General features: G+C 31.9%; 1 protein-coding gene across 2 annotated transcripts in view; it reads right to left on the reverse strand.

The window, feature by feature from the left end:
- Positions 1-15: 15 nt before the first annotated feature.
- Positions 16-22,464, reverse strand: part of COL11A1 (collagen type XI alpha 1 chain) — a 170,811-nt gene continuing 148,362 nt past the window's right edge. For both annotated transcript variants that reach the window (XM_015595416.2, XM_006919572.3), the window contains 13 exons: positions 18,321-18,374; positions 18,088-18,195; positions 17,537-17,590; positions 11,625-11,678; positions 10,382-10,489; positions 9,888-9,941; positions 9,749-9,784; positions 9,600-9,653; positions 7,857-8,106; positions 5,245-5,357; positions 3,772-3,840; positions 1,642-1,875; positions 16-433 (listed from right to left, as the gene is read on the reverse strand). In XM_015595416.2, the coding sequence (XP_015450902.1) occupies positions 287-433; positions 1,642-1,875; positions 3,772-3,840; positions 5,245-5,357; positions 7,857-8,106; positions 9,600-9,653; positions 9,749-9,784; positions 9,888-9,941; positions 10,382-10,489; positions 11,625-11,678; positions 17,537-17,590; positions 18,088-18,195; positions 18,321-18,374 (1,335 nt within the window). In that variant the 3' untranslated portion in view covers positions 16-286. The remainder of the gene's footprint in view (positions 434-1,641; positions 1,876-3,771; positions 3,841-5,244; positions 5,358-7,856; positions 8,107-9,599; positions 9,654-9,748; positions 9,785-9,887; positions 9,942-10,381; positions 10,490-11,624; positions 11,679-17,536; positions 17,591-18,087; positions 18,196-18,320; positions 18,375-22,464) is intronic.

Below are 22,464 nucleotides of genomic sequence, written 5' to 3' on the forward strand. Positions count from 1 at the left end.
TTCCCTACAGAAGAAATCCAAATAGGATAAAGGAGAGATGAAAATTGGGAATCAAGAATAAGGCCTGTTTCCATCTCAGCCACACTATCTCTCTCTTTTTTTTTTTTTAATCATTTTCAAATCTTTTCTCATGTGATTCTGCCCCCACAAGGGCATCAATATTTCCTAACTGGTACATACATATGTTTTCTGTACCATCCTTATTCAAAACTTGCATGTGGCATAAAATGGGTTGGTGGCACCAAGGTATATTTTCTGTCGATTTCATACGTTCTTTGTCCTAATCTTAGCCAAGAAAACAAACAGGACCAACTTCAAATCCAAACTTCTGATTCTGATCACCAAAGTCATTAATCATTACATCAACGATAGGTACTTGATCAATTTTTGGTGTATTGATTTCAATCACAGTCTTTTCATAGCCTTTTCTGGACTGTAAAGTTAAGCAGAAATAAAAATGTTATGCAATCATTTTATATTTTTAACATGTATGTTATTTTTTAAGCCTCTGAATGGTGATAAGAAGGTAAGAAAAAACAAATGTGCCATTATCAATATAGTAGTTAACTCTTGTTATCACTGATGTCACATGTAGCTTTAAATTTTGAATTTTGACAACTACATTTAATATTTAGCTGCAATTACCGAACTATAATACTCTAATATATTGCATAACTGAAGAGAATCTTATTGAATTGATAAATACCGTTAAATATGAAAATGGATGTTGGTATTGGGTCACACCCCCACATAAATAATATAGCCTTACCATTATAATCATAATTAAGACATAAATAGCCAAATTTTCTTTAAAAATTGAATACAATATAGCCATTATAATGTAAGAAGTCAAGTCAAAGCACTTCTGCTCGTATATATTAATTTTGTAAATAATTATCAATACATTGCTTTTGAGAAATCCAAAGTACTTGCTTCTTTTCATTCACTTTATTTTCTATTCTTTGCTCTGTGTGTCTTCTATTCATTCTGTTGAAGGCACAGGCCTGTTAATTTGTAATTGTGACTTCTCTTCATTCATCGGCTAAAACAATGAGCTTTTTAGGGTGCTCTATGGGTCATTGCCTTGCATGGAATTCCCATATGCATGAAAAAGACAGTTCCAGAGGATAAAAATAACAAAAATGATAGTAGATTATCTAAACTAGTTTCACATAGTACCAATCAACAAATCCCTTATCTATGGTATAAATAATTGATAATTCCTTTATCTGTCATTCTAGAATCATGGATCAAGGAAGCAAATGAAATTTTAAAAAATTAAATTTTTTTTTAAATTTCAAGAATAACTAGCTGTAATAATATTCAAATATCAAGAATAATTCCACAAAAATAAAATATGCTCCAAGATTACCTTATGTTATGGCTTTAAAAATGTGTCTATCTGTATGTTCCAGAATTCCTGTCTGTGTGTGTGCATGTGTGTGTGTGTGCGTGTGTGTGTGTGCGTGTGTGTGTGTGAATATTAGTGGTTTCTAATATACTGTATTTTAATATGTCAGTGTTAAGCATCGAATCTTAACTGATATCCATTTCATAAAAGAAATATGACTTAAGGCCAAACTGATGGTTACATGCTGCCTCTCTCCTTTGTGAAATAAGGCAAGTAGAAATTATCCTCACCTCACAGCCATCGTACAGTGCTTTGATGTAAGGGTTGTTGTCATAGGACATCTCCTCATCATTTGATCCCAGGAACCGAAGTGCTTTGTCATAGCTCCCTGATGACATATCGTACCAGGCTGCTGACTGATGACAGTGATAGGTGAAATTTTGCCGAGCAGAGGCAGTCAGCAGTTTCAGGAATGTCATTTGCACCATATTAATGGAATTGCCTTCAACATCTAAATATGAAAGCTGGGAATAAAAGAATAAAAAGACACATAAAGACTCTTCTCCTCTTTTATGTTATAAAATAATAAAATCACTGTCAACAGTAAACTGATTCCAGAAGCATGTGGATGAATCAACAGACCCATTTTTATTTAATGGAAGAAAGTGTACATTGAGCATCAGAAGACCCAGAGACAGGATTTTATGAAATCAGGATTGCATCTAAACCTGAGTGAATGTAAGCACTACTTATCTTTGAAAACATCACTTTATTTCTAATCTTCAGTTTCCTAATCAGTAAAAATTGCAAAAAAAAAAAAAAATTGTTTCGATTTCCAGGAAATCTTTCATTATATGTGTGTCTTTTAAAATAATAGAGTGATAAAATAGTGAAACAATGAAAACAGGAATCTCAGTGCAATGTAAAAGTTAACTATTTTCATGTCGTTTTATTTCACTCAGTGCTTAAACACTTCATAGTATATCTTCTTGATCCAAATATTTAAACAGTTTCCTGCATTTTTCATTTTGGGGCCATAGTCTTTTGAGGAATTTTGGTCTTCTGGTTTTCAGCATAGACCTGCCTGTCTGTCCATTCTTAGATGACGTATTTATTCATCATTTTACCTTCAGCACCAAGCATAACGCCTAAAACGATGCGAGTGCGTATGTGTTGAGTCAGGGAACATTTACTTTCTATTTAGAGCAGGAAAATAGTCTCGATTGCAAATTATTAAAAACTGTCTTTTTTTAAATCAAATTCATGAATTGTTTTGTGAGGTATAATTGGCATATCTGGAATATATAAACTTAGATTTTTAAAACTTTAAGAAATTCATCCAGATTATAGATTAAGTCAATGGAAAGGCAGTTATCTATGACTTTCCTCCTTATTGTTGATTTTTACTTAATCCTTACTGATTAACTGTCAGAAGATGAAAATCTTTGTGAGGCTGGAGGGGAGAAAAAGCTATTTGGGAAATGCACTCTAAGGAAAGCAAAACAAAACAATAAAAAATACAACCATACAAACAGTTCTGTGTATGTATTTTTAACTTATTACAGATAAGAATGTAACATGGACATTTAATATGTAACTTGAAGACTGAACTAGAGAATTATGTCAATTGGAGAACACTAAAAGTTAATGTGTATATTTATATAGAATAATAATTATATAATTATCATCAATGGAAAATAATAGCTTTTTAAAAATATTAATTGAATATTTGTCTGAATAAGTGAGAAACTTTAATTTGAATATATTCTAATTAATATTTTAAACACACACATATATATGTATGTATGTGTGTATACGTACATACATATATATATTTAAACAGCTTTTAAATACAAATTTAGTTTTGGCATCTAATCTTAAAATCTCTCTAGAAAATTAACAGTGCACTGATAATTATATGAAAATATCTAAGTAAACTTGTGCTATAATACAAATAGAGAGTCAAGTCTGTTTATTTTAATTCCAAATGTAACAGTCAAGAAAAAAAATCACATTCCAAAAGTTCTTATCAAAATAGAAAACAGAATAAATTAGTTTTCAAGCAGAAAGAAAACGAAATAGAATCAGAGATACTAAATAGATATTATATTCTCTATACCTGAGTTTTCTAACACAATCCATTTTTATGATGTCTATCTCAGGTACTTAATGAGAAGCATACTTAATTTGATCATATTATTTTAGTAAACTTAGTATGTTTCCATTTATTTTGATACAGAAATTTTAAACTTCTCTAAAATACCACATTGGTCTAAGAGATATAGGTAGAGCAAAGTAAAGAACATATGGAATCCTGCTTAGTATAATTTGACTTTCATAGTCAGGATCTAGAGATATATAACTTGTGCTTCATTTATGAAGCTCAAGATAAACCATTTCAAGTTGAGGTGATAACATACCAGTTTTCCTCTCTTAAATTCGCTAAACCAGCTTCCTGGTTTCTCTTTTGGCCATGATGAAATTCTTACCTGTTACAAAGGAGAAGAAAAATTAAAAAGTAGGTAAAAATTATGAACAGTACTGTTTATGTATATCTCAGTAATTTTCAGTAAGACTAAGATGCTAAAAAGCTTTTCAAATGGTCTACCCTGAATTACACAAAATGAGATAAAGAGCATAATTGGAGTATACTGTGATTTCTCATTTAGTAAAGACTGAGTCATTTTCTTCCTGTTTTCTTTGATTGCTCAAAAAAAAAAAAAAAAAGAAAAAGAAAAGGAAAGTAGGGGAAATAATCTGGCAAAGGCCTTCTAAGGGCTGTAGAGGACATTGGTGGGACGCTTAGGTAACCCCTTGATACAAAACCCTCACAACACCAGCTGGCATCAGCCATCAAGGCCGGTACTATCAGCCAAGGGAGGCGTCCTGAAAGTATCCAGCTTCAACTAAGGACAGGATGCTATGAAAAAGTCACTGGTAGAAAGCAAGGCTAATCATTCCCTGCTGGGAAGAATGTTTAAAATCCTTTACAGATCTGCATTTATTGTTTTGCTTTGCAAAGATCAGCAAAATATAAGGATACATAAGGCCTCACTATAGAGAATTTGTGTAATCAGTGTAAGAGGCATTTTCCATTTCTCCACTTGTTTCTGGGGGCTAGAGGCATTTTATTGTGCTTTGCCCCAGGCCGAATGTGGCTGGAAGGTTCTTTGTCTCCACCCTCACTTCCCACCCTTTACTTACAAACTTAACTTCTCTCCTAAAGAGATTAGCCACACATAAAGCTACTTGTGTCTCTGTATGCTCACATCATTTGTTAAAAAGAATGTGATTTATTTAAGGAATACAAATAAAAGCAAAATTTCCCATCTATGCATGTTTGAAGAATATAATCATGCTAGTGAAAAATCTTTCCTTATGTTAATAATTTGCCTTCAGCTTTAAAGATAGAACTCAAACATTGAAACAGCTAGGTGAAAATCAAGAAACGTGTTTGAAGAGACGAAGCATTTAAAAAGTACACAAGTGTAAAGAATACTCTTATGTAAAAAATTAATTCTTTATGAAATTGTATATTTTCAGCATAATATACAGCTGTGAGTTCTATCATGTGGTAATTGAAATGAAGAATATTATACACGCACTAAAATTTGAGAATCAGCTGTGCTGTGTCATGGAAAGTCATAGAATTTTAGAGAGCAAGCAGGTGCAAAAAGAATACATCTGGGCAAAAAATAAAGAAGAGAAGTATTTGTTAACTCTGTACATCACTTTGGTGCCTTATTCATGTTTATGCAAATGAAATGCTCTAATTACCTTGTAAGAAAAGCAGATAAATGAAAATATGACAGTATAATTTTCCTGTTTAGTTCAATATTGCAAAAACATGGCAGGAACTGTCAACAGTCACCACCGAACAGATTGGTACTTACTCCCTCAGATTTTTTGTCTGGATAAATGCATGTCTCACCACCAGACGTGAAATTACAATAAACTTTGAAGGAATCTCCTGAGCAACCTTGGTTTGGATCAATCCAATATTCACCTAGAAGCAGGAAAAAATATATATATCATAGACAGAAAGCATTTATATCAAAAATCGAATGCATTATATATCAAATTTTATTAAAAAGAGAAATAAAATAAAATAAATATTCATAGGTTGTTTTCTACAGAAATTTCTTTCCTGCTTTTGGTCATGTTGGGGTATATGTTTGAATAGTTGAAGTGACCCTTTGTCTTGTCCACCTCAAAGCCATGCAAAGGCCCCCAGACACTGTCTAGAACACTATTTTTTGTCTTTAGTGCGCTTATTACTTTTAGGGTTCATTTTCAATGTCACCTCCTCAAATATTAACGTTCTATTTATTTATGTGTAATGAATTGCATGCACATTAGAATCAGATGTACTGAACCTTATGTTCCACATGTATTATTTACTGCTTAAATCATCTGAGAATAATAACAATAGAGGAGATGTGTAACAATAGAGGTGATAGTATCTACTTAGCCACAAGGATCATACGTTTACATTACTTTATAGCAGAAACTTTTTCTTGTAGTAAGTGAACTCAGGAAAAAAATATAAGAAATAAAAAGAATCCAAGATTTTAACAACCAGAATAACCATTCTTAATCTTTGATATTTTTATGACTTTTAGGAATACATAATTCTGAATTATGTGTTAAGCATTATTTTCATTTTATTCAGTTAACATTGCCATTAAGTATTTTTTTCAAATAACATTAATAGCTTAATTGCTAAGCTAGCTTTATTCAATAAATTCAGTATATTATAGATACTGTGTTCAATTAATATCTAACGTATTCATCTCTTTTTTCTACTGTTACGTCTCTAAATCGGGCCACCATAATCTCTTGCCTACATTAGTCCAAAGCTTCTTAACCGGTCACCTTTGATTCCATCTTGTTTCCTTCCAAATTACTTCAAGTCATTTTCTACTTTGCTCACTATTGTTCAGCCATAGAGACCTTCTTTCATGTTCTTGAAGACACCACGATCTTGTCTTCTTCAAAGCCTTTCAAATCTCCCATATCCTCCGCTGGCAATACCCCTAAGAACCTTTGTATGACCAGCAATCTCTTTAAGGTTTTGGCTTAAATGTCACCTCCTCAAATATTAACATTCTATTCATTCAAAGTGCATTCGTCTTTTAGTTATCTAAATACCCATATTTTTCATAGTATCTGTCATAATACGCTATTATTAATACTTAGGGTTTTCCCATCTCCATCGTTAGATAATATTAGCTTGTGGGCATTGTTCTTTCTGCTTCTCTGTGAATCCCTGCATGAAGAACAGTGCCCGACATTGCTAAATAAATACATAAATATAATAATAAACACATTAAAGAATAAATTAGTTATTCTATGGAAACCACAAGGAATTATAGTTCACAGTGAACTTTCCATTCCCAGAATTTATACAAATTTTTCTTGACTGCTCAGGTTCTAATCAACCATATATTGTCATGCTGTCATCTTTTTCATTTGATTTTCAAATGTATATGATTACTTTAGATAGATCAGAAGTAAATCACTGAATTAATATTGAACTAAACATATCCTTCTCAAATAAACATATTATAAATATGAAGACCTGCGCTATCAGTATGTGTAGAATCATTAATAACTACCTGTGTTTTCACTTTAACAGGCTTGATTAAAATAGCAGGATTTCATGACATTCTTCCATCACGCTAATAGCAGTTTCTGAATCACATTAAAACTTTCTATCTGTACTGAAATATTTAGATCTCAGTTACAACATTAATTGGATGATTGATAGTAAAAAATAATATTGTTCTGAGAGTAAAAAGAATGGCAAGGTATTTCCATATGAAGTGAGAGATTTAAAAGGTCTATCTCTTGTTAGTTTGGTAAATGTGTGAATTTAGTCAGCTAATTTCGGATACCAGAAACTGTTTCTTTAGAATGGATACGTAAAGGTTTTGTCAAGTAGTAAGTACGATAAATTATCTCAAATATTGTTACAAATAAATTGTTCACAGTCATCCTGGTTATTTGTGGATCAACGAAATAAGTTTTTACTCCAAGCTATCCTAATTCTTAAATATTCTATTCACCAAATCATTGCTAAATTGATAGGTCAAATATGATTCAGTTATGGTATTTGATTTTGTTAATTTTACTGCTCTTAATGTAAAGTAAGTTTAGATATATGAAATAATCACATAGTAATACATACATGTGTACACACATAAAACCCATTCTATGATAGTTATTACAAGGCAAAATGCATTTTTGTTATCTCTAATCATCCAAAAATGATCTCGTTATAATTTAATGGAACTTTATCTAACAGACACAGATTTCCCAAAGCAGATCTTGCATTATGCTGTGTAAATGATGTTTTTTATCTATGAGATTGGAATCACTAATCATTTACTTTAGTTTTATTTGGAGACTATATTAAACATTTAACTAGAAGTAATGAGCTGACAATGCACCTCAGTAACTTAGAGGCTCAGTACGTTTGCTTTGTCTTGTATTATTAACATACCATCTGGGAAGTCAGGATGGCTGAGTTGAAGATCTTTGCAAGTTCTGGCTGGGTTGGTCTGAGTACCCATTGGAAACTTCATATGCTCGATGTCTTGTTTCAGGGAATTGAGGGAACCAAATATTTCCTCCATTCCATCTGAGTAGTCAAGAATATTATCACCTGCATCTGCCTGCATACTTTCAGTATGTCTTCTTGTTTTTTTAGGTGACAAAATTGGTAAAGGCTGAATGACTTCACCAGGTGGACCCTGTAAAAGAGATGATGTACATGTGATTGTTTCCTAAGGTAAATATTCTGCGTTTCTTATTACCAGTTATGTCATAAATTATCGTTACAGCTTTTCAATGTTTTCTCTATTTTCACTGTTTTCTGTAATTGTTACTATATATATTCTATATTATAAAATTTGTAAGTTCTTTTAAAAAGTCTAGTGGATATATTGAGGTAAGCACACAAATCATGATTTCTGGACCTTTTTCTGTACAAGAAATGTAGTACAGATTTGTGTGGACATACGTTAAATGCATTGCTTTCCTATGTACTAATTAGTTCTCATATACATGCCTTATCATTACAACTAGATTTGGGTCTCTGAAGATTATAATACCATTTTAAGGTTCTCGTGTTATCTAATGAGTTGTCCACTATGCTTGATAATGATTTATATTATGATACATTAAACTTTTAAAAATATACATTAGCTTATTTCAAATATATATAACTTAAATCTTTACAAATTAACAAATAAAAGAAATGCAACTGGACTTGAATTTACATATGTATAAGAGTGGAACTATACTAAATAGTTAATCCGTATTGTTATGGGCTGAACTGTGTCCCACAAAACTTCATATCTAGAAGTCCAAAGCCCTGGTACCTCAGAATAATCCCTTATTTGAAATGGGGTCCCTGTAAAGATACTTAGTTAACAAGATAAGAGGGCATTAGCATGGGCCTTATTCCAGTATGACTTAGGTATCCTTATAAAAAGGGAAGATTTGGGCATAGAGACTTGCATAGACAAAAGATGATGTGAAGAGACGTAAGAAGACAGCCATCTGCAAGCTAAGGACGGAGGTCTCAAACAAATCTTCCCCACCCCCAAGCCCCCCAGCCCTCAGAAGGAATCAAGGCTGCCAACACTTTGATCTATGACTTTCAGCCTCTAGAACTGTTAGCCAATAAATTTCTGTTATTTAAGCCACCTAGTTTGTGGCACTTTGTTATGGCAGCCCTGGCACATTAACACTCATATAGTTTAGAAACAAGCTCAGGACAGAAAACTAAAGTTTTTCCACATGGATCTATTATTTAATAGATGTGTGAAGCCTGGAAAATGTCCATATTAGTAGTGTAGTTATTATTACTTTTATTATCATTATATGCAGTAGTTATAAAATGCCAAGCCTCTGAACTTTTTTCTTTATTCCTAGTGTCAGATAAAAATGTAGCTTTGTGGCATACAATCAGTTGCTTTCAAGAAAATGTGACATACAAAATATAGTTTCTTCAAAAACTAATAGAAACAAGATATAATTAAGGTATCATTATATTCAAAGAATGAAACCAATTAAAAGACAAGTCTCGGCATGTAGACCTGAGTACTTAATTAATGTAGTTGCTATTTCCTGGAAAATCAGCACTTTGACAGAATGCATCTTTTCATCTTTCTTATGACTTCAGAGAACTCACTGGCAGTCTCAGGGTGCTAACTGCCAAGACCTGATGCCATGTACCTACCGGAGGCCCAGGAGGCCCTGGAAGGCCACTGTCACCCTTCTGGCCAGCAGGTCCCTGTTAAAAAGAAAAAAGGAAGAAGATAAATAGAGAACAAGGCATTTGAGTAGACTTCCCTGAAAAATCAAAACGCCAACGGGAAAGATACTTACAGCAGAGCCTTTGGTGCCTTTTGGACCTTGAGGACCCTAGAAAATGCAAATCAAATCAAAGATTAAAATATGGAGAATTCGTGTCTCTTTGGTATATTTATAAGCTTACTTTGTAGAATAATTTTTTTCCAGTACATACCGGTAAGCCTGGAGGGCCAGGTGGACCTATGGGACCAGCAGGACCTGGAATTCCCTATGGAGAAAATCGTCCAAATTAAAGAGGCTTCCTCAGCTGTTCCATTTTCATGTTTTTAGTAACAACAAACATTGCAAATTTAGAGAATGCAAAAATACCTGAGAATAACCTACGACTATTTTTTTCCATTTTGCTTCAATATCTCTCTATATTTATATTCCTGCAGCCTTCAGCATAAAGATTTGTATTGTTAGAAATTCAATAAATGTTTGTGTAATTAACTACTGAATTGTGATTTTTTTTGATTCTAACTCAAGTCATATATTTTTAATTTATTTAGTCTCAGGTTATATAAATTTCTTTTTGAAAACACCATCGACTTAAGGAGATTAGAATAAAGACACTCTAAATCACTTTCTTGGTGAAATTTAAAGGAGCGTGTGCACATGTCTGTGTGTGTATAGTTGAGAAGGGCAGGAAAATATATCTTTGCTCACCCCGTCGCCCTTTGCTCCTGGAGTTCCTTGAGTTCCAGGGAGTCCTCGGTCACCCTTCTCACCTTGTTCTCCTGGAGGACCAATCAGGCCTATTAAACCTGGATGTCCCTTTGGAAGGCAGAGAGAAAAAAATTTAACAATATGTAAATTTCAACCGTATATTAAATGATAGTAAAAAATAATTGCATATTAAGTTTATAAAACATAAAAGTAAAAAATTTAGATAAAATCTTTAACCTTTCTGAATAGAATATAGGATTAAGAACCTCTTTCTCAACAGCTAAACAGCGCTCCCCAACCTTTTTGACACCAAGGAGTGATGCTCCTATGAGAACCTAATGCCTGATGATCTGAGGTGGAGCTGAGGTGTGATGCTAGTGCTGGGGAGCAGCTGCCATATAGATGAAGCTTTGCTCCCTCCATCTCCCACCTCCTGCTGTGCAGCCCAGTTCCCAACAGGCCGTAGACCAATACCGGTCCATGGCCCTGGAGGTCGGGGACCCCTGATCCAACAGGATCATTTATTGCTTACATTAAATAAGACCTTTACTAAAGGTTGGGAATATTATGAAATAAATAAAAATAAAAGTTAAAAATATCGTCTTCAGTGTTTCATTTATTCAAAGAGAATTCCCTCCACTAAAAGATCAGTAATGACCATTTGTAATATTAGTGAAATAAACAACTAAAAATTCATTGTTTCGATAAGCAGCCTATTTTATATTAAATAATTTCTGTCCTTCAGAGACCTTGCAGTTTTAAGAGACATTTGGAGGCTTAAAAATAATCCAAAAAATACTGATGCCATTCTAAACAGGCTTATTTTCTTTAATCATTTGATGCAACTTTACATACATTGTGGGAAATCAAATTACTATTTGAAAGATAATCTAGTTTAATTTTTTTTATTTTCATGTTTAAAAGCACTTTTTATAAAAAATAGGCATTTTGTCATTCCCTCTGTTTATTTTCTGAATAGTTATTGTAGTGTAGACATATGTTTTCTCTATAAAGTTCCTACAGGGAGACATTGAGAAACTATGACTCTGGTACATTTTGACTATTACTCTGTATATTTTCTCTTCTCTAAATTTATCTGAGAAGCTAAGGATTGACAGCTTTTCCTTGGTTAAAACAGTGAAGATATTCTTTGAAATTTCCTTCCAAGTGATCTCAATCTGCAAAATTATTTCCTCTGCTATTAAAATATCAAAATTGTAATAACACGATCTTTTTTTCTCACCTTCTCACCCTTGGAGCCGGGGTCACCCTTGAGACCTGGTAATCCAGGAGGTCCCTAAATGATGAGAAATAATAAACATAAATAACATAGGTATGAATTACAGAATCATATTACTATACACAGGGCAAGTTTGGTTTTGGTAACACAAGAAACTTAAAAAATAACGGTGGTCAGTGTTTATGTTTCAGGATTCTAAATAATTTTGTGCATTTAAAACTCCGTGGTTTAATATTTAACCATAATAATAAAATATAATAATGACAATTTTGATTAAATAAATATAGAGTCAGAAATAGAACATTGTTTATATGGTTTTTCAGTTGAGAAGGATCAATTTTTAAATGCACTAATTGCAGGTGTTACCAAATTATATATCCACTCAATCACATATTTCAGTGCCAAACTCAAAGTCAAAGGTTACGATATTTCCAGTAACATTAAAAAAAAAAAAAGTCAATACACTTCTGATAGTCGACGGAAGTTTGATAACCGCTTCTCCTAAGTAAACTTCCAGGATAGTAGTTTTAGCTGTAACTCCTAAGCTAAATCTCTGATCTAAAAGATTTGTAAATTTAATAAGGAATTTACTTTTTTCATATGATCCTATCTCTATTTTAATAATTTAACCTTTTTTATAGTCCAAGAGTAAAACACTTATTCATTTATGCTAAATTATATTTTTATGAAAATTGCGGCATGACTTTCTTAGTCTTGACCCCTGCCCATGGAAATATTCATGTTGATGATTTTCTAACAAACATTTTTATATTAAAATCTGTTTACACTAAATTGAAGGCAATGCAAAATAAGATACTTCTTCTGAAATTACAAGTGAAACTATGCAGGCAACAGATTCTGTCAGATGAAGTGTGACTGACACTAAAAGATGGTTTGTAAGTATGTGGTTGATGAAACAGGGCCAAGATAATGCTACAAAATAAAGGTCACTACTGCCTACAAAAAGTGAGGCATCAACAAACAAAGACAAAATATTCATATAGTTTCTCAATGAGTTTGAGTTCTTTAAATGGTGTTGAATTATTTGAATTATAATTTCAATAATAATTTTTAATATGTCACTTAGAAAGGAATTGTTTTAACTTTTACCAAGCTATGTAATCATGAGTCTTTCCTATCATATCTTCAACATTGCTACCATGAGCAATATTTTCCCCATCTATCTAGATATTTTGAGTCTTCAGTATAAAAGACTACATTAAGTCCCAGGCCATCATTTTTGTGAATTTAAAGTGTTAAGAAACATGATGCAATATGAAAAGTACGGGTTCAGAATAAGATAAACTTAAAATAGAAGTCAGTCTCTCTTATTAGCAATTTAAATTAGCTAACCAAAAGAGCTTCTGTTTTCTCATCTATAAACAGGGAGGATTACAATTTCTATTTCATGAGATTACTGTGAGATTGAGCAGATGAGCTCTTTCCATTCCATTCTCAAGTCTGTTCCTCAAAATGAATTCTTGAACAACAGGGAGAAGTAAGAATAGTGTTAATATAAGTTAGTCCTGTGTGACCATTGTATCTAGGGCTATTGTTAGATATATTTACATTTGTTTCAATTCATGAACGAATTTGAAATTCTCTAAGTATTGATATAAAAGTGGACAATATTCCTACATCTTTCTATTAACTTCAGGTAAAAATTATTTTCATAGAAAGTATGTACAATTTTAAATGTGAACACACCTAGTAGTGTTCTTCTAAAAAGGAGAAAATTATTAATCCTCAGATATAAATTTATGTTAATCAGTTTAGATTTTCTTTTGTATAAAAATAGTCATGCACTTTGTTAAATTACTGACAGATAAAAAGGAAATGAAAAGAAATTACCAAGTTTACTTTCAGATATATACTAAGGCTGGGTTTTAACCCTAGACTTTCATCTAATTTACTAATATCCTGTCTAGTGGATCTCAAAGTGTGGTCTTCACACCAGCAGCATAAACATTATCTGTGAATTTATTAGTAAAGCAAATTCTTAGGCCTCATCCAGAACAACTGAATCTGAAATTCTGGAGTGAGACATTAGCCATCTGTTTCACAGGTTTGATACTTATTAAGGTTTGATAAACTTGGCTCTGCAGAGTTAGGTCCTAAATCCAGTTAAATCAACATGCAAAATCAGAACAGCATAAAGGATCTCATTTTTTTTTTTTTTTAATAAAAACAATACCTATTTAGTCATACTATTTTAATCATTTTAAAATTATGAGAATACATTTTGCATCTACTTTTTTCTGAGCTCATCTGATATGCCCGATGAATCATCAGTTAGGAAAATAATATTGTCCCATAGCACATTTCAAAAAGAAGAATATAAGTGAGTAATGGAAACAATCAAATAATTTCTTGAGGTCATGTCACCATCAGGATAGATGCCAAAGACTTTACGTTAGAACAGAGTAAAAAAACATTAAAAAGTAGTTCTAATAAAAATGTAATTGCATGAAAGAACTACATACTTGAACCACTAGCAGAAACCATTTAAGAATACTGGTTAAAACTGACCTATGTCAGTTACAAAACAAAACAAAACAAAACAAAACAAAGCTATTTAAAGAGGCCAGATTGTTTTCTTTCTTCACTTCTCATTTTATATTCAAACTCTTTCAGAAATGTTACATACTTTATAGAAATTTGGCTTTAAGTGGGTAAACTGATAAGGATGCTGCTTGCTAGGCATCAATACTTTAATCACCGCTTCATTCAGTCTCGAGTCTCCCACTCATTAGTTGGGTAATCATAGATCTATTATTATCTCTGAGCTTTATTTATAAAAGTATTCTAATAATAATAACTGTGTCATAGTATTGTGATAATGAAAGAAAAAAAGGCTACAAAGAGCATTGCATAACAGTGAAGTCTAATGTAAATGTTAATTATTATTCATTTTTGATAAGCTACAGACAGTTATTAATCAGCTTTCTCATCGTATTCTAATAGTAGGCACTAAAATGGCAAAAAAAAAAAAGAAGGAATACTAGGAATTCTAATTGCTCAGGCTTAATGAGAAATATACTAGACATTATTTGTGTTTCTAATGAATTTTAAATCGTTTCTATAAATGTTATTCATGAAGGAGTTAGAGGAAATGATTATTAATTCCTCTAAGCTACTAATCTCATATGAAATTACAAACTATATCTAAGAGGAATTTGCCAAGCAAAATCAGGTTCTTATCATTTTCATCAGTTGGAAACAGAAATTGGTAAAGTTATGATATTAATAGCAGCTATGAAAAACCCTATGAATCTAGAACATATCGAAAATATTAACTCTGCATTTAAAAATGTTATTCCAAGTACACATATTTTTTATTCCCCCTTTAGGATATTGTAAATTGAAAAACCCTAGGGAAATACATAATTCATAAGTAATAAAGCGAAAAAGAAAACAGGGATAATACATTCTTAAGTGTCTAGAATACACAATCGAATATTTTCCCCCGCCGTATTATGCTTTACAGAATATTTGCTTTGATATAAATCTCAAAACTGTAATGTATTAAAGTTTAAATAAACTGCAGATCCTATACTTTATTCAGAATGTAATATTGAGAAATAATATTTAATTTGGTGCAAAGCAAATGCTTTGTCGTTTAAACCTGCTTAATCATTATGGAATGCTACATAGATCAACCTTGTTTACAGATAGTTTAAATATAGCATTAAAAAAATTCAAACTGCAATGCAGTAACCCATCCTACCATTTATTCAGGCATTTATGGTTTGAAAAATAAATCTATCAGATTATTTACCAGTATGCGAAGAAAAGAAATGTATGATAATACTAACGTAAACTTGTCCAAAGATGAATACTGGAACAAGTAGATTTTTAAAATGAAAGAATATAAAGCAAAGCAAAATAAAAGCTTAAAACTAAAACACATGCTAATCTCTTTAAAAATAAAATAAATTCATTTAAACTTCATAACATCCCATTTAAACTTCATAACATCCCATAATAGATGCTATTAATCTTCTCATTTTACAGACGAGAAACCTAAAGCTTAACAAAATTGAATAAGTTGAATAAATGTCCCAAAGTCATCCAGGAAGCTAGTGTTAGTGCTTGTTTTTGAAACAAGGGAGCGTGGCTTGAGAGTCAATAACTTTAACCAGTAAGCATGATATACTAGTTCTCGCTGTGACCAAAAATTAATTGCCTACTAAAATAAATCTCTCTTAGTTGAGTTCGAAAGATCGTTAAATTGCCATAAAAGACATCCCGAAGATGATTTCTCTACCCATCCCCACCTCATGAAGACCAAGTGCTATTTTCATTAAAATTAGATATCATAATCAAACTGTTTGACACTATGAAAAAGCTACAATATGTACTTAAAACAAGCAGCCAGAGAAAGGAATGGCACCAATGCTTCTCAATTCTGATTTTCATTTTACTCTGCCTAAAAGGGTTTGAGTTGTTCAGCCTCTTCCTCGCTCAGCAGACTCATGTTTACCTAAGAGTCAGAAATATACACTTTTGCAAGCTGGAATCAGGTGGTACGCCTGATGGTTTTATTTTTAATGTTAGTCGAAGGAAATCTCCAGTGCGATGTTTTTTATTTCATCTGGAGAAAGGTCAGAATACTTATTGGAAAATCTGAAATAACAAGAAAAAAGTCTCTGGCAAATTTTAGAGTGACATTAAGGCAAAGTATTTTCTTTTTCCAGACTCTGTCTCTGCAGTTAGGAGTTTACTATATTTAAGGAGAATATTCCCTAAATAGTGGTGCAGGCATGGAGCTACCATGTTTTAGCTGGGCCACTGCTCCTGGGCTGATGGGGTCACGTGCTGATTTGATAATCTCTTGCTTGAAGTCACTCAAAATTTGATAACTTTTATCCAGTTACTAAAATAAGTCATCTTTAACTTTTCAGAGAAAGTTAAAAAAATAATCTCAATAACACTTATGAAATAGTTGGTATGTTAGAGGAAATTTTCGCAACATTTTTACTATACGAAATGGCCAAAATTACTCCTGAATAATTGATTGTGAATCCCAGTTTTGATGGCTTTCTGAGTATGTATATATCTCTGAGATAATGAAAATATTCATGATAAGCAGTATTTTTGTAAAATTTAAGTTACCATATGGAGGAACTTAAGTATTTAAACCAATACGTATCATATTTGCATATTGGTGTGTGTTTCATTTGCTATTTGGGTTAATACCTTTCTACATAACTATTTTCGGACAATAAAGTTCAAATATCTCTAACATAAAATAGAATCTGTCACCTAGTAAGAAAGAATTTTAAAGATGAGACTTGGATTCTCACTTTCTGCCAAAATTTTGTAGTGAGGATAGCCTTGGCTCCTACAACAAACTTCATCTATGAACACTACACTGGTCAACTGAATGCTTTATTGCATTTGTCAAGGATGTCGTTTGCACATGGACTGTATGGTAGTAACGAAGCTTTGCTGCTGTAATAACTATACCTCTCTTCACTAATGGGGGTTTAATGTGTTATCTTTCAGCCTGTGTGACTCATAAAGAGAACAATTTGTTTGGTGAAGGAATTGCTGTACACCTGTGCCAACGTTATTCTTTTAAATGGAATGCCAGGAAACTAAGTGCAATTGCATGAGTTCGGGGGAACTGTCCACATTTGGAAAAGAACTGGCTAGGCCATTAGTGGCATTTTATTCAGAGTGGAAATATTTTTTTCATCCAAAGGAAGAAAGATCTTTTGATCAAGAGACATATTTTCCAAATAACCTATCACTTAGGATTGTTTTCCTCTTTTTAGGTTTGAGCAATAAACTCCTTGAATATTGTACAAAATATAAGCCAATTTATAAGATAAAATTGTAGGAATTCCACTAATAAACAATTTTGTTCCTGGAATTCTCTCTTTTTAAACAACAGAAAAGATGCCACTCACCAGAGGACCAGGTGGCCCATCTTGGCCTGCAGCTCCTGGGAGACCTTGTTCTCCCTATGGAAAATAAATATGATTAATTTTTTTTTTAATTAATGAAAGCATACGTATTTTTTTTTCTTTTAATTCTGGAAACACAGAAAGAAAGAAAGCAAATATCACCTATGATTCCATAACATAGAGAATATCTACAAATGCTGTAAGCAATTTTGAGTCTTTTTACTTTGTGTGTAGTCATCTATATGCACAGAAATACACACACATATACATATGTATGGATTTATGTATAAAATTTTACATCTTTGAGATTTTAGGGTTTGGTTTTCTATTCTGATGTTATAAGTTAAAATTTCACTATGAACTTATTAAATAAATGACATAACTTAAATATTTTAAGACTTTAATTATTACATACTATCTACTGAATTCCCATAAAACATCCACACTAAATTTATAAAATAATACTGAAATAAACATTTTCATCCATAATTTTTTTTTTAAATAAACATTATTTTCCAAATTGTCTTTTTTTTTTGTAAAGCACAGATGCTCACCACAGGGCCAGGGATGCCCCGAAGGCCTTCTGGACCGGGCTTTCCGGCAGGTCCCTGAGGGCCGACGGGGCCCGTTTTTCCAGGAGGACCCTCAGCACCTGCTTCTCCCTGTTATAAAATGCAGTATATTCACACATTAATAATGAGGAAAGACATTGCATTAAAAGTATTAATACAGATATGCGATACACGCGTGAGCTTCTCATACACAATACCTACAAAATATATTTTACCTTAGCACCTTTTTCACCTTGTCTTCCCTCTGCACCCGCAGCTCCAGGAGGACCCTAGAAATATAAAATAACATTTAAAATATATATTGCATATGAAAGTAATGTAACTGAGGACTTATTTACAAATACTCCAGTTTAATTTGTAACAGATCCTAATAAATTGTGCATTTATTCTAGAACTATTGAGTTTAAAACACAATGAGAAAATTAAAAACCTTCTTTCTGTACAAACTTTCAGTTAGAATATTAAAAATATATGAAGTACAGATTGCATAGAATATAGATAGTCATATCATTGTGAGGAGAAAGTAAAGATAAAAGTTTTAAAGAAATGCTGATGACTTAATCACCCTTAGTGTGTTAAATACTTAGATATCATTTATTATGTTTTGTAAGTAGAAATTAATTGAAGGTGTCAGATTTCTACTCCATCTTTATATGTTTTAAGACTGCTCCTGTCTTAATCTTAGAACATCCATACGTTTTACTTTCTTATGGGATTGTATTTGACTAGCAAGCACATTTAAAATCTTGACAGTCAACAGGTATTGTATTTTCATTTTCTGGAACTATGTAATTCACATAAGTGACATAAAAATAGTATCACTTTTTGAAACCTAGTATTAAAGCAGAAGCAGAAAAAAATCTTTCATGCTTCATACATCATCCAAAAGCATGAGGATATTCCAGTGTTCATGTGACTTTTGTATAGGTGCATGAATTATTATGAAAAAGTGCTAATTATTATATATATCTATTTAAAGCTATTCATCACATTGTTCCTTGCATGAGTGTATGTTTGTATGTGTGTGTGGATAGGTAGATAGATGATAGCTGGATAGATGATAGATAGATAGATGATAGATAGATTTCTATCTTTGTAAGGTATCACTTTACCTTATTTTCTTTTTTATTAGCCATGTGACTTTTAACAAATTATTAGTATTTCTGAACTTCAGTTCTTTCATCCAGAAAATGTTCTCAATAAAAATTAACTTGTTATAGACTTGTTAAGTTTAAATAACAGAGCACATTTAAAAGCATTTGGGGAACTTTCCAGTGTAGCAGTATCAAATACAGGTATGAAATCTGGTACGAAAAAGCATAAAGCCTGGACTCAGACTGCCTGGCTTCACATCCTGGCTCTGCCTCTATATCTCATTGTGATCTTTGGCAAGTCACACATCCTGTCAGTGTTTCAGTTTATTTCTCTGTAAAATGTGAATAATAATAGCAGCTATCTCTCAGAGTCATCACGGGAAATGATAAATATAAATTGATAAAAGTAAATGGCATATAACAGTGCCAGGGACATAAAAACTGTGAAAATATTAGCTATTGTTATTCTCATTACTAAAATTATTCGATATTATTATTGTGCATTAAAGTATTTTACCTATACCTTGCACCATGTTGGCAACCTAAGAATCAAGTCAAACAAAATAGATTTTCAAAATACACTTGTAGACACCATGTCAACAAATTACTTATTTCATACATACTGTTTATAATACCTGAAAAATATAAATTCCATGTTTGAAATTTTTTAAGTGGAAAATTTAAAGTTGGCTAAAAATATATTGTATATCCTGTAATATGTAACCAGATCTTGAATTTTGATATTCAGATTTCCTTCTTACATTTATATAGTCATCCATGAAATATAAAACTTGATACTCCTAAACTTGTAGCAAAATGTAGAAAATAATTTGTTACATAACATAATATTCAAAGTATCAAAGAAAGCAACAGTTTTCAAGTTAGAAATAAGGTATTACAATACCCATTATATTTAAATTTTATTTCTAATAATTATGCTGGGTCCTTGATATCTTCACTATGGCATTTTATAGAAACCTTTCAAATCAACACAAGTAGGGCACTGGGTTTGATAACCCACTACAGTAAGAGGGCTTTTAGCCTACAGAGCTACGTAATATATATTCATAATAAACTTAGTCTAAGACTATAATCTACAATTTTATTTTAAAATAGTTATTTCATTTTCACTAATTAAATCATAATTATTACTTAAGAATCATTAATTAAATTTGCTGCTGAAATTTTCTGCACAAGTTCAGACACAGTAAAGTTATAAAAAGACAATGATCTCTAAGAAATTGCATTCATTTTTCCCAGACTCTCTTGGTTTCCATTTGTTTACTTCAATTTTTGCAATGAATTATGCTCAAAAGCATGAACTGAGATTGAGGTTGGAGGTTGGAGAGAGTAATGGAGATGGTGAGAAGAAGATGAGGCAAGAAGATGACTTTCTTTCAGATGAGTTATTAATATTCTAATGGTGAGTACAGGCTAGTCTTTGATATGGTCTTTTAAATCAGCATTTAAAGTGAGTATCAAGCACTTCATCAAACTCAGAGTTCTGTTGAACTCATTTAACTTTGAAGAGTCAATGAATATATATCATTAGTAATTATTTTCTCAATATCATCATTGTAAGTTTATATATTATTAGGCGTTCTTTGTGCCTCCACCCAAAGATAAGAATGTATAAATTCTCTGCAAGCAGTCTCTCAAGGCAGCAGCAATATGTTAACAATAATATATGAATTAAAACGTAAGTGTATCTTTTTAACTTCATTCTATCTATATAAGAGGATTTTTGTATAGAGGCATAAGCTCCAAATATTTTCTAGTATTAACATGTTGAGTCATAAATTATTTTGGTGTGATGTTTAAAATATTAATCTATGCAAATGGATAAAACAATCCTAATGACTATGATTTGGGGAATAAAAATTATGAGATTCAACTGAATAGTGGGCTTTTCTTTATTCTCTGAAGATTTTCCCTTAAACAAGTGACATAAAGGTACAGGGTCTTAAACTCAAAAGATTGCACTTACACACATGAACTTTATAGTATAGAGGATACTATAAATATAAATGTCTGGCTTTTAAGAAAAGCAAGTCATCAACCTAAAAAAAAAATACTGCTTTTGCTGCAATGGAGAAAAGAAAATCCGAGTTTGAAGAGCTTAGAGAATTTAAACACAAGTAAACTACAACACAGCCATAAAACTGTGATTCAAAAAAAGGCTTTCTCCATCCCAAACGATTTTTTCCCTCTCCAAATGAATGCCTGATGTCTGTCATAGTGGAAATCTATGTTAAGTGGCTTTGCTCTGTTCTTTATCTTATTTTTTTTCCATTTTCATTTCTTTCTTATATTTTTTCCAGATGGCACAAACTTTTTAAGAAAAACTAGAATGAAAACAGATAACATTTTTTTTTTTTTGGTAGGAGAATAGAAAGTTTCCTTTGGAAAAGAAACGAATAATGCCTATGGACAAATTCTTGTCTTAGTCATTCATTTCTCATATGTTTGTACAAACAAAGAGGCTAGAACTTAATCTAGTGAACTACTTGCTGTACTTTCATGAAATAGTGTTTTTATTGAAAAATTCCTCATAAACCATGATACAATATGAGTAATTCTCCATAGTAGTCACTATTAGAATTTCCCTAGCTGTTGAGAAATATACTTTATACAAAATACACAATATAATCTTCTTTTCACCACTCACACTTTACAATATTTTATAATTTGCCCATCCATCCATTATGTCACAAATATTTATGCCAGAAATGTACTGTGCATGGAGAACATTAAAAAAATACATATGAAACTTTAAGGATTGTACAAAATTTAGTTGTGAAGACGGACATCAAAATGAACAGATCCAATACACTGTAAAATATACAAAAATGAAATAGTTGTACAAAATAGGTGCATTGATCTAGTCTGGTAGTAAGGAAGGCTTTCCTAAGAGCCTACTCTCTGGTCCTGAACCTTTGTGTGGGTGGATGTGGAAGGATGATCACCTTCCTTCCATTCACACTCACGCATAGAGGCATCAGGATGGAAAGAGTATATACACACACACTATATGGTACAGGTGGCTATATATAGATATGTATATGTTTCCTCAACATCTATCAATTAATAATATAATATTTTTAAATTTTTTACTGTAAACTTTGCTTTGGCAATAGGACTGGACCCTTTAAAATTCCACTAAATATGTGTATTTTCAGGTTATAATGTTTAAATAATTTTAGTCAGCTCTAGAATTTTTTTCCAATGAAAGGGCATGGAACCAGCTCTTGGTTTCAGATAGCTA

Source organism: Pteropus alecto, unplaced genomic scaffold (genome assembly GCF_000325575.1).
Source record: "Pteropus alecto unplaced genomic scaffold, ASM32557v1 scaffold106, whole genome shotgun sequence".
Lineage (NCBI taxonomy): Eukaryota > Metazoa > Chordata > Mammalia > Chiroptera > Pteropodidae > Pteropus > Pteropus alecto.